At 38.4% G+C, this 12,920-nt stretch overlaps 1 protein-coding gene across 1 annotated transcript in view; it reads left to right on the forward strand.

The window, feature by feature from the left end:
• LOC132817331 (low-density lipoprotein receptor-related protein 1-like) overlaps positions 1-12,920 on the forward strand; it is a 1,680,787-nt gene that overhangs the window by 1,593,668 nt on the left and 74,199 nt on the right. Inside the window, exons 77-78 of the mRNA XM_060827740.1 lie at positions 9,344-9,585; positions 12,166-12,344. Coding sequence (XP_060683723.1) covers positions 9,344-9,585; positions 12,166-12,344 — 421 coding nt within the window. The remainder of the gene's footprint in view (positions 1-9,343; positions 9,586-12,165; positions 12,345-12,920) is intronic.

Genomic DNA, 12,920 nt, shown 5'->3' on the forward strand with positions numbered 1-12,920 from the left:
ATTGTCAATTACATAGGTAAAAACAATGACTGCAGATGCTGGAAACCAAATTATGGATTAGTGGTGCTGGAAGAGCACAGCAGTTCAGGCAGCATCCTAGGAGCAGTAAAATCGACGTTTCAGGCAAAAGCCCTTCATCAGGAATGGCTTTTGCCCAAAACGTCGATTTTACTGTTCCTCGGATGCTGCCTGAACTGATGTGCTCTTCCAGCACCACTAATCCAGAATCCATTGCCAATTACATACCGACTATTGATTGTGTAAAAACACATCAGGTTTACTAATGCCCTTTAGGGAAGGAAATCATCTGTTCTCACGTGGTCTAGTCTACCTGTGAGTGCACTTGTGATGTACTGGTAGTGTCCCTATATCTGGGCCAGAAGGTCTGAGTTCAAGTCCCACTGGCTTCAATCACAGCATGTTTGAAATGGCCGAACAGCTCACTCGACTCAAGAGCATGGGTAACAAATGTTGATATTGCCTGAAATGGGCACATCCTATCAGGAGAGTCTCTTTGAAGCAATGGTAATGTCCCCCTTCGAGCCAGAGTCATGGGTTCAAATCCCACCTGCACCTGAAATCTGTACATGTCATTCTGCCTTAATGGCATTTCATTAGCATGAATTGGCTACAACACGATTGATGAATTATGGACGTGTTGGATAAAGTGAACTTTCTACTGAATAGATATAGCAATTTTCTATTTGTGATCTTCTACAGCGAGATTTTCCATAGCGTGATTTTCTATAGTGCGTGTTTGCAGAGGAACATAGCTGTAATGTTATAGCAGAGTGACCTGTAATATCATCTATGAACAGGTTATTCAGAAAATATCTAAAGCAAAATAGTCTGAGAAGAAAAGTAGTCAAGAAGTATGGTATTTATTGAAGCTGACATTAGTTCCCTTGCTCTCTCCCATTAGTGGCAGCTTTTGGCAGGATGAAGGATCCCAGGAGCAGAATAATAAAATTTCGACAATTCAGATACATATAGACGATTTGACCCATATAGTCTGCACCAACCCTCTGAAAAGCATCTCACCCTATCCATGTCACCCCACATTTCCCATGGCTAATCCACCTAGCCTGCACATCTCTGGACACAATAAGGCAACTTAGAATGCCCAATCCATCGAACCTGCACATCTTTGAACTGTACGAGAAAACTGGAGCACCAAGACGAAACCCATGCAGACATAGGGAAAACGTGCGAACTCCACACAGATAGTCACCCATGGCTGGAATTGAAACCAGGCCCTTGGTGTTGTGAGGCAGCAGTGCTATCCATTGTGCCATCATGCCACCCTATTCCTGCCTGCTGAGGACTGCCTGGTAATCAGAGATCAGCAGCTTTTCATTGATTGACACCGCAACCTGGGAGGTCATGGCTGCTGTTGGCAGTGCAGTTCCTCAAGGCCCAGATCACTGTGGGCCCAGGCTCAGGTGAGTAATGGAGGGAGGGGGTCATGGAGTGTGACAGAAAGGAGGTTGGCAGGAGGGGATGTACGTAGATGTGGCTCTCACCAGACTCCCCTCTCCCAATGGTGGATGCTTCAATCATGTTCTTACTGCATGATCCCTGGGAAGCCATTGGCAACCTGAGATCCTGATGGTTGTTTATTGCACTTCAACACTTGATGTATCTCTGACCCATGGCTTGGTGAGTACAGGTAGTGGTGGAATGGACCCTTACAGGGGCATTAATTGGTGGCTGCACGCGAAGGACCTTCCCACCACAAATTAATCAGAGAAGTGGAAAATAGCCTCTTTTTCTGCTGACTGATCCTCAATTCTAAACCTTTAATTCAAAATGAAAGAATTCTTGTGTTACAAGCAAATGTGGTGGCATAATTGAACTATCACACATTAATTTGCACACATTACTCTTCATCCTGTGTTTTGTTAAAAATGAATGAATGAATTGAGAGAGAACACCTGTTCACTCAGTTAGTATGATGGAAGATCAAAGAGAAAATCAGACAGCAGCTAAGTGAGAAAAAGGACAGTTTCCACATTCACATTCTTTCCATTAACAGCTCATTAGAAATGGGAATCAAGCAGATAGAAGCTCAGCAGTTCAATCACCCAGAATTATTTTCTAAAACCAAGGCTTATTACTGATCTCACTTAGAGTCAGATAGTCATAGAGATGTACAGCATGGAAACAGAGCCTTTAGTCCAACTTGCTCATGCCGACCAGTTATCCTATCCTATTCTAGTCCCATTTGCCAGCACCTGGCCCATATCCCTTTAAACCCTTCCTATTCATATACCCGCCAAGATAACTTTTAATGGTTGCAATTGTATCAACCTCCACCACTTCCTCTGGCAACTCATTCTATACATGTACCACCCGCTGGGTGAAAACGTCACCCCTTAAGTCCCTTTTATATCTTTCCCCTCTCATCCTAAATGTATGCCCTCTGTTCTGGACTCCCCCATGCCAGGGAAAACCTTGTCTATTTACCCTATCCATGCCCCTCATTGTTTTATAAACTTCGATAAGGTCACCCCTCAGCTTCCAATGCTCCAGGGAAAACAGCCCCAGCCTATTAAGCCTCTCCCTGTAGCTCAGATCCTCCAACCCTGGCAGCATCCTTGTAAATCTTTTCTGAACCCTTTCAAGTTTCACAACATCTTTTCAATAGGAAACAGACCAGAATTGCATGCAATATTCCAAAAGTGGCCTAAGCAATGTCCTGCACAGCTGCAACATGACCTCCCAACTCCTGTACTCAATACTCTGAACTCAATATCCTATCTATCTGCGACTACTTTCAAGGAACTATGAAGAAGAAGGTGGGAAGAACGGACAGGAGATTTTATGGTCATGAATGAAACTCCCAGATGGTATGTTGCCTCCCAGGTGCCAGGGTCAGGGTTGTCTCAGAGCGAGTCTATAGGATTCTTAAGGGGTGGGGGGTGGGGGGGAGGTTGAGCAACCAGAAGACATGTACACGTTGGTACAAATGACATCAAGGAAAAGGGATGAGGACCTGAAAAGAGAATCTAAGGAGTTAGGTTGGAAACTAAAAGGCAGGACAAGCACAGTTGTAATCCCTGGTGAGGCTCGGAACAGAGACCAAGTGCAACTGAACATGTTGCTGCTGAGCTGGTATAGGAAGGAGACCTTCAGATATATGGATCATTGAGATACCTTCTGGGGAAATTGGGACCTGTACAAGGAGGACGTGTTATACCTGAAATAGAGGGGTACCGATATCCTGGGCTGGAGGTCATGAGAGCTGTTTGGGAGGATTTAAACTAGTTTGGCAGGGGAATGGGAATCAGAGCTACTGAACAGAAGATGGAGTATCTTGTAAACAGGCAGGTACAGCTTGCAGAGAATCTGTGAGGAAAGATAGACAGTTGATAGGGCAAAGTTGTAGTCAGTGTGATGGGTTGAAGTGTGTCTTTTCATCTGAGAAATAAAAAAATATTAATTGTTTTATATCATGTCTTAAAATGCTGATGAATTGATAGAAGTGTACAATATGATGAGAGGTATAGATATAGTGGATAGCCATAGACTTTTTCCCAGGGCAGAAAAAGCTATCACAAAAAGCCATAATTTTAAGGTAACTGGAGGAAGGTTTAGGGGAGATGTCAGAGTTAAGTTCTTTCCACTGAAAATGTTTTTTTTTCATAACACCAAGCAAAGCACTTTGTCCATGGACTGCTTAAAGTTACCATTGGGCCATATATTGGCTATAAAATTCAAAAAAAGTACTTTGAACATTCAGGTGGTGATATACCTGCACTGCTTTTGAAGTGCAACTCTGGTACACTTTAGGGAAACACAGTGGAATCTAAAGTGAATAATTAATGTAGGTGTTGCGGTAAATTATTTTTCACAGATGACATTTTGCTGAATGATAATTAGAAAGAACTCTCAGTTTAGAGAGGATAAGCAGCAGCTGTCAAAGTTCATGTAGGAAGTGTGGAGTAATCTCTAGAAAGGAATTTAATGAGCAATGAAAAAGATTTATCACTGATCCGTGGAACAATACTGACAGAAGGTTGAAAGACCATAAAAGCCCATTCTTCTTCTTTTCTTTCACTCATCCATGCTTCTGCTTGAAGCCAGGTAGATCTTTGGCTCATTATTCGATTACTTACAATGTGGAAACAGGCCCTTCGGCTCAACAAGTCCACACCGACCCGCCAAAGCGCAACCCACCCATACCCCTACATTTGCCCCTTACCTAACACTACGGGCAATTTAGCATGGCCAATTCACCTGACCTGCACATCTTTGGACTGTGGGAGGAAACTGGAGCACCCAGAGGAAACCCACGCAGACACGGGGAGAATGTGCAAACTTCACACAGTCGCCTGAGGCGGGAATTGAACCTGGGTCTCAGGCACTGTGAGGCAGCAGTGCTAACCACTGTGCCATCGTGCCGCTCATGATGTCACCGTGCTGCCCACGATGCTACCGTGCTGGTGTTTCACCCTGAGATGTTTTCTTGGCAACTTTTGTCAGTGATCGCTTGCCGTTGTTTTTCATTCTCACAGTGGCAGAGCAAGGAAGTAATTCCAAAGTCTACTCAGCTAAAAAGACGTAAGTGAACCAATTGGATTTTTTTTAAACAACAATCAACAATGGACACCGTTACTGTAAAAGTTTTAAATTTATTAATTTCCATCAACACTGATGTTCCATGAATGAATTTTGAAAAATCAAATTTAAATATTTGAACTCATCTCCCTCGAGTATTAGTCTGGGCCTGTGGATTATTAATTACTGGTTATCAATCGAGTGACATTACTACTGCTGTACTCTTTCCCTTCATGCAACCTTCGAGCCTCATCAGCAAGAGACTGAGAAGACAGGATGAAAATGGCCTGATGCATAAGTAAAAAGAAATGAGTGCTAGTAATCTGAATTGTATGCAGTAACTTCTAGAAATGCAAATAAGTTTGACAACATCTGTTGTGAGAGAAAGAGAGTTGGCAGGCAGGATTTCAAGTGCTAGTAGAAGTGGATCAGGATAAGGAAGGTCCAGAAACCTTAACTGATTGGGTCCACAACACATTCTCACCTCATTTGTTCCAGCAGGAGATGGGATACCAGCAAAGACTGGTTACCCAACAGGCTGCATAGCGTGATCAATTCAGCAACTTCTAGGCATAATTAAAGGAATTGTTCAATGACATCTTGACTTTCCAGCCAGCATACAGGAGGCCTGACAAGTAAAGATGCCATCATGAAATGGTATTGACCTCCCAGTGGCCAGCTATTGAAGCTGAAGACTTATTTCACTGTGAAATTTAATAGCGAAGTAAAGAGCTGCAAAAACAGCAATATCTATCACTGTGGGTGAGGGACGGGTCTTCCTCCTTCATGAGCAAAAGCCGTCAAACTTTTAGCCTTTCTTCCATCTGTGGTCAGTGACAAGGAATGGAAGCCCCTTCACACCACATTACATGGCTCTATTGCATAATTTTCCAATGGTAGGAGTACAAACCTTCACAGCTGTTGTGCTCCTAATGGTTCTTCTGAGCCAGACACCTGCCTGCTCTCCCTGAATGGATGGGCTTCCTGAGATGGTCCCTTAGTTGGTTGACTCTTCAAAACCTTTGTGGTCATGCTCCTGATATTTCAGAGTTTCAATCCTGCGTTTTATTTTGACAGGGGAATTGAGTCATGGGGAGAAAGTCCTGCATGATATTCAAGTTGAAGGTCTTTCATCAACAGTTCTGGAAAAAGGGCATGCACCTGCAAGTTTAACTTTGTTATTTTAGCCATATATCCTGCTGACCATATATTTCCTGCATTTTCTGTTTTCATTTGCCTGGGGCAGAGTGTAAGACAAGCTGTTTCATTTCTATGACATGACAGGCCACGAGCTAAGGAAGCAAGGTAATATCAACTAACAATCATAAAGGATGACTTAAATTTTATTTAAAGCACAGACTGCAAGGAACAAAACTTGGGTACTAGGCAGCAGCTCAATAATATAGGAATAATTGAGATGTGGTTAAAGTGAAACAGTTACATTTAAACAGCATCTTTAATGTCACAAAATGTCCCAAGGCACTGGAATTAAGAAAGATACAGGGTTACGTAAGCTTTGGAAGGACTGAGAAGGAATTATGGATAGACACTATTTATGAGCAACTGCAAAGAATGACATTGGAAATGCTGCTGTGACAACGGATTTAAAAGGTTGCAAAAGGGAGAAGTTAGTGATTGCAATATGCTATAGGCTACACGAGGAGATAGGTATACTGCTGTGAAAAACATAAAAGAGATCAGTGCTTTAAGTTTGAATCACAAAGCTTTCATTCTTTCCAACAGGGACAGTTTGTGAATCAGAATTTATTGAAGTTACGAGAGCCTTATTTGAAAATGATTTGTGAAGGAGACAGCAGTATTGAAATTGCTATTAACGAGGGAGTGTTAAGTCACATAGTAGATAGGAAATAACTATGATCACTATAGATCCCAGATATGAAGAAAACAGAACATAAAAAAAAGAAGTTTTGTTACTAAATCACCTTGAGAATATAAGAGATTAAGCAGATTTTTTTGAGCAAGTAGCACAAGGAAGAAATTAAGAATATCTTTAGTTGTTTTGTTGACTGAGAAACCAATTTATTCAAGAAATAAGTCAACAACAAAGGAACAAAATCTTAAATGGATAACTAAAGTTATTAACAGACTAAGTAGCAGGAGAAGACATTTTAAAATGTTCAACACAGGATAGACGAGAGCTATAAAAAAAATAATGGCGAAAGGCAAGGTTAATCATACACACAGTAGGCACAAACAGAAAGTTCTGAGACTGCCCGGAAATTAAAGTTCAGATTCATATTTCAGATGAGTTGTCTGGGAATAATGAGAGAAATAGAAATTTGCACTGTGGCAGCAGTCATTAGGTAAGTTGGGAGGGATGCAGTTGGATTGGGCAACAGAAGCTTATTCTTCACATTCTGGAGGATGAGGGAACTTTTCCCAATCCTCTTTTATTCACACAAAATGTAATTTCCCTTCGTTACCAACTGGGAGGCTGCTGAAGAAACTTTGACAAACCAGGCTCAATGAGTGTCCACCTCAGTCCTTAAGCTTACCAATTCTCAAAGAGATTCTTTAACACATAATAACCGTTTGGCAATGTAACCAATGTCTGTGCAGGCTGGGCACTGTGTATAGGACCACTAAATCAGTTTGCTTTGTGCCTATTTTATGAGTGAGAAATGGATACATTAGGTTTTCAATTTCAACATGGAAAAAATGTACATGCAAGAGGTAACTCTAGTAGAATAGTAAATGTGTCGAAAACAGGAAAAAAGAGACAGAGAGATAATAACGTTTTCACTGATCACCGAACAGTGAACAATGCAAAGTTGCCGATATCTTAATTCACTATTTTCTCAACAAGGATTTGTGAATAAATTAGGCAAAACACTCCAAAATATCAACTTAGAGTTTAACAATGAGTGTATACCAAAATTTATTTGAGATTGCAAAGAAGAGTATAAGAAATGTAGGTAGATAATACAGAACTTTAGGTTCTCTCACATTTCATTTTGTGATGATGAATTGTTTCAGTGGAAAAGGTTTCACCAGATCAGACTTCTTCAGAGTTCATGAGGTTGGAGTCACATGCTGGGGATTAAAAAGGAATAAATGTGACTTTTATATTTTAAGGTGTAAGTCAGAAATAAATAGCATATTACTGATATGAAAACCTTAGCTCAATTGCAAGGAAATCATTAAAACCTGTTAAGAGGGACTCTAAATGATGAGTGCCAGAATTTTACTAAATAGCTAGAGTTGATTTAAGAGTGATAGATTGTGTCAAATAAATACCTTAACTTCCTGTGGACAGCTAAGGTGATCTGTTGTTGTGGTTGTACTCTAGAAAGAGATTGGGTAAATTATATTGCTTGAGGAAGATTTCTGGAGCCTACGATCTTTTTAGGATTTCTGTTTATGCAATTTTCCGTGAAGTATTTATGTTATTAAACTTAGCATGAGATTTACACAACAGTACACCTCTTCAAGTCTTTTGATCATATAATCTCTGGTATCACTTCTGATATGGTAAACGATTTGCACATTCAAGTATTAACCCTTTCTATCTTCCCCAAGTCACTGTCTTCATATATTTTCCATCTCCTACTGTTTTATATTGTTATATGCATAGACTTCAAAAAGACCCAGAAAGATCTTTTTTTTAAAAAATTAAGGATCAAGCTAGGATCAAGCTAATAGAAAAAAATTACAAGTATTTGATTCAGTAGGATTTAACAGGTAAACTCAGTGAGTGGCATTGCGTGCTGGTGTAAAGGTGTTGGGTTTCAAGTCATTTGATCATTTTTTTAAAAAAACAATTGGGAGGAAGGAATAATGTCCAAAATGCTAAAGATGCAGATAATTTGAAACTAGAAGCACTGACAAAAGATTATTGTTGACATTTCAAAATCCAGAGATGCCTAAAGAAACTTAGTCTGGAGTAGAAAAAAAATTGCAAATCAATTTATTATAGACTGTGAAGTTATAAAATTATGCATTGCAAAATTGAGCATTATACTATTACAATTAATAGTCACATTTCCATCATATCAACAAAAGAGATCTAGGGATTTGAGTGGGCAGGTTACTATCATTGTTGTCTTTGTAGGCACTTATAAAAGCCAATTAAAAATTTGGGCTTAATAGCTTGGGTATGACTTAAACCAAGAAAACCATATTCTAAACATATATCTGGTGATAGAATCAAAACAGGGTGCAGGTTTCTTTCTTCGTGCTTGTAAATGTTTGTTAAGTTATGGGATAGTGCAACATCAGGTTACTTCATTAATTTCAGATAAAGTGACAGAGTTATGAAGGATGATATATATCCCAGAAACTTCTCAATTTCAAAGAGAAGGTTAAGTACTGGTTTGATTAAAACCATTATGATTACAATAATGGTTTGGAGGACAAATGTTCAGTAAGTTCTTCTGGTATCTATGAAATTCAAGAATCAGAGGTTATGATTTCAAATTAAGGATGCAAAAAAAAAGAAATGAAAAGAAAAAGCTATTACTTTTCATGGATACAGTAATAAACATGTGAAACGTGTGCATTGTCCAGGAAAAGAGATAAAGTAATTGCATTATGATAGGGTTCAACAAGCAAGTTTCCTTCAGCAAATAGGATTCAGATTTATTAGATTTATAATAATTATAGATGTTAAGATGATCCTATGGGAAGTTGGATAATAGGTTTGATGGACCAATGGTCCACACTTGCCTGAAAATTGATCTATGTTCATAATCCTTAAAATGAGTGAAAACATTAAATGTATGGCTGCAAGATGTAACCTTTACTCCTTGTAATCTTCATACAGGTTCAGAACACCAAGTGCTCTACATTGCAACCAGAAATGAAATCCGTCGTATATATCCATTTGACCCGAACTCAGCCTATGAACAAGTATTTCAAGGAGATGAGACTGTCAAAATTAGTATGATGGATGTGTATGTTAAAGGCAGAAAGATCTTCTGGACCAACGAGTACACCGGCAAAATATCCTATTTAGACATCTCAGACAGACGGGAGAGACAGACAAGTGATGCTACAGATCTGAATGTAATTTCAGAAAGCAAAAGTCCATTAAATTATTAAGAAAGAACTTTTAATAGCAAGTGCATTTATAATACCATTTACACATTATTTCTGTACCCAGTTTTTGTTGCCAATCCCTGTTTTACTTATGTCAATCATTTAGTTCACATTTCTCTTTCAGTTTTGGCTTTTCCTCTCTTTTGCTCATTATTAATTGTCTTTTGAAGCTGGGCAGTGATGTGATGCAATCCTGAAACAACTCAAGGAAGAACACTGAATGAATTTTATGCCACCTCTTCTTAATGCAGGCATTAATTACTACTACATTCTTCCATAAGAAATGTAACATCAGGGGGTTTAATGCACATTATCCATATCTTAGCTTGATAGTTGGTTTGCTCAACAGAAGAGTGCAGATGTGTGTTCATTGAACATTTTTAGTCTGTGGCTAAAATTTAGGAGTTTTCCGAGGATCATGCTTTTGGTTAAAAAGCATTGTTCATTATCACCAAACTATTTCTAAAATTAATTAGCACAATATTGATTATGTAGTGTCTAATTTGCACTAATATCATTGTTGTCGAGTAAGTGAGATAGGCGTGTCCTGAATTCACCTATTATTCTTGATCGTTGAATGTACTTTGAAAAGCTCTACGTAACATGTAACCATTTACTCATGTGGGAGCAATCAGTGTCACCCCCTCCCCCCCAACACACACACACACACACACACACATATCCTTTACCATGAGACATATATTCCTGAGCTATGAGATCCCTGCTATTGTAACAACGTCATTATTTGGCACAATATAATGTTTGTTTCTTGCCCAGAGAGAAGCCCCTTGCTTGTCATATCAATTTTTCTCGTCATCTTGCACTTGCCCCTGCAAGAAAACATCTAATTCTGGATGACAATGAGAAAGCATTCATCTACGAATGTCCCAACAGTCAGAGAGATAAACACAGAAATTGTTCAGGCAGTCATGGTTTATCAGATGTGTTATAAATCATGAAAATAATCTCCTATATTTACCCAGTGTTAAGCAATACAATTTACAGCAATGGCTGATGTGTAACAGGTTCCTATAAATCCTTCATACAAGTAATGAATATAGCATTTTTCATGCTTTAATTTATGACAGTAAAGAGTTTGGAAATATATGTTCTTGATGGAATGTTGTGTTAATATAATGGAAATGAGCCAAGCTCAATTTATTCGCTGATCTTTAGCTTGTGCAAGATCTGAGGAACCTTTATGTACAGCTTGTCAATTTACTGGTGAGTTAATTATGTACATCTCACAGATGCCTCCTCCAAAGTTAACTTCTCAAATATCATAAAAATGTGAATTATTAATGCAGAAATGCAAAGTGCAGAATACCAAATTCTGCCAAAGATTCGACATATTGAGTAACCATGGTTTAATACTATACATTATTTTCTCCAATGATATAATATTCTTCATATTTTGCAGCCAAACAGACAAATTAAAATGACTCTGGTCCATTTTAAATTTGCGACTGCATGTCACATCAAGTCAAACATCTACTGGATATCTGATTGGCAATGTAAATGTGATTGATGAGTATCCAATGTCTGAACTCTTCCACAAATAGAGTGGATATTGGATCAGTTGTTAATTTTAAATCTGAGGTAGATGCACTTTTATTCAGCAAAGATGTTAATGGATATGACCCAAACACAGATATGGGGAGTTAGGCCCCATTTCATCCATGAATTCACTGAATGATGGAACAGGCTTGTGGGGCTGAATGGCCTACTCCTATACTTATGTTTCTATGACCTTATATAATAAGTTGACCCTCATTTCATCTTAATCCCATCTGAGAAACTTTTGTGTAGGAACCAGTTTTGGAGAGGTTGTAAAGCAGTAAATGTTTCACAGTCTAATCACCCCAGCCTTCTCTGTAACTATTAAGTGGAACATCTGTCAGCAGGAAATAGGAAAGTGTAATGGTAATAGAGCCACTCTTGCTGAGAACCTGTAGGATAACCAGAATAGCTTGATTTGCCTTGTTCATGTGGATTCATTGATTTTGTTCAAAAATTGAGAGTTTCCAGAAGGGTTAGAATAGATAATATCAATACAGATATTAAGCTTAGCTCAGCAATATTGTTCTAAACTTTGAGTCAGGAAGGCCTAAGTTAATCTACATTCCAGAAATTTTAGCACATCAGCAGATATTTGTGTGCAATATTCACAGATTAAACTTTAAATCGAGTTGCAATGAATTACGATACTGTTCAAAGAAAAGTCATCCTAGTCTCCACGTCAATATTTTTTGTTCAGTTTTGGGTCTCACTGCTCTTTGTGGAACATTGTTGGTTGGAAATTGGCTAACAGTGCTCTGATGATTTATACATGCAACTTAATTCAGTGAAGTTCTGAATGGTGATTGATGCATGCAACTTAATTCACAATATGTACTGCTTAACACTTGAGCTGCAGATCAAAAAAATCATCAGACTTAATAAAAAGAGCACTGTATCTGAGGTATTCTTAGAAAATACTCTTCTAGAAAAATGTACAACTCCAAACTCCTAAAGGCAAATGTAATGTCATTTTCATTTCTATTTTAGATCCCTGGCTTCCAAGCACCACAGGGCATCGCAGTTGACTGGGTAGCTGAGAATATCTATTGGACTGATTCTTTCCGAAATGTCATCTATGTGGCTAAGATTAATGGACAAAAGTATAAAAGAATTGTATCTGGAATGATGGACAAACCCTGTGCAATTGCTCTTGACCCCAACAGAGGGTATAGTGCTATATCTTCTGTCTTATTAAGAACTGTTCTATCTCTACTCAGAAAACCAATATGCATACTTCCCAGAGAATAGCTAACATTAGTTGACTGCCAATACAGCAAATTGTACTAACTTTAACCATTCTGAAATACTACACAATTTATAATGTCAAATGCCAGAAATCTGAAATAAATCAGAAAATGGTGGAAATACATAAAAGGTCAGGCAGCATCTGAAACAGAAGAGAAAATCAATATTTGTTGCAGCTTTAAAGTAAAAAGTTAATTTGCCAATTTGTTTCAATAGCAGATGCATTTTTTCACCATTTTCCAATTTCTTTCTTTCAAAAATATCCTCACTCTCAAACAAGTTTTGGCACTGAATTCTGTTTACACTGATGGTTGTCATTTCTATTCTTCATTTGAATACAATTAGTTGTGACAAAGAATAACTGGTTTGCTAAATAAAAGTTTATTTTAAGGTAGTGATTTTTAAGAAGATTTGTAGCTCAGGTTGATGATAAGTATGTAAATTAGCTCACTGAGCTTGAAGGTTTTCAAACGTTTCGTCACCATACTAGGTAACAT

This window comes from Hemiscyllium ocellatum, chromosome 7, assembly GCF_020745735.1.
Source record: "Hemiscyllium ocellatum isolate sHemOce1 chromosome 7, sHemOce1.pat.X.cur, whole genome shotgun sequence".
Lineage (NCBI taxonomy): Eukaryota > Metazoa > Chordata > Chondrichthyes > Orectolobiformes > Hemiscylliidae > Hemiscyllium > Hemiscyllium ocellatum.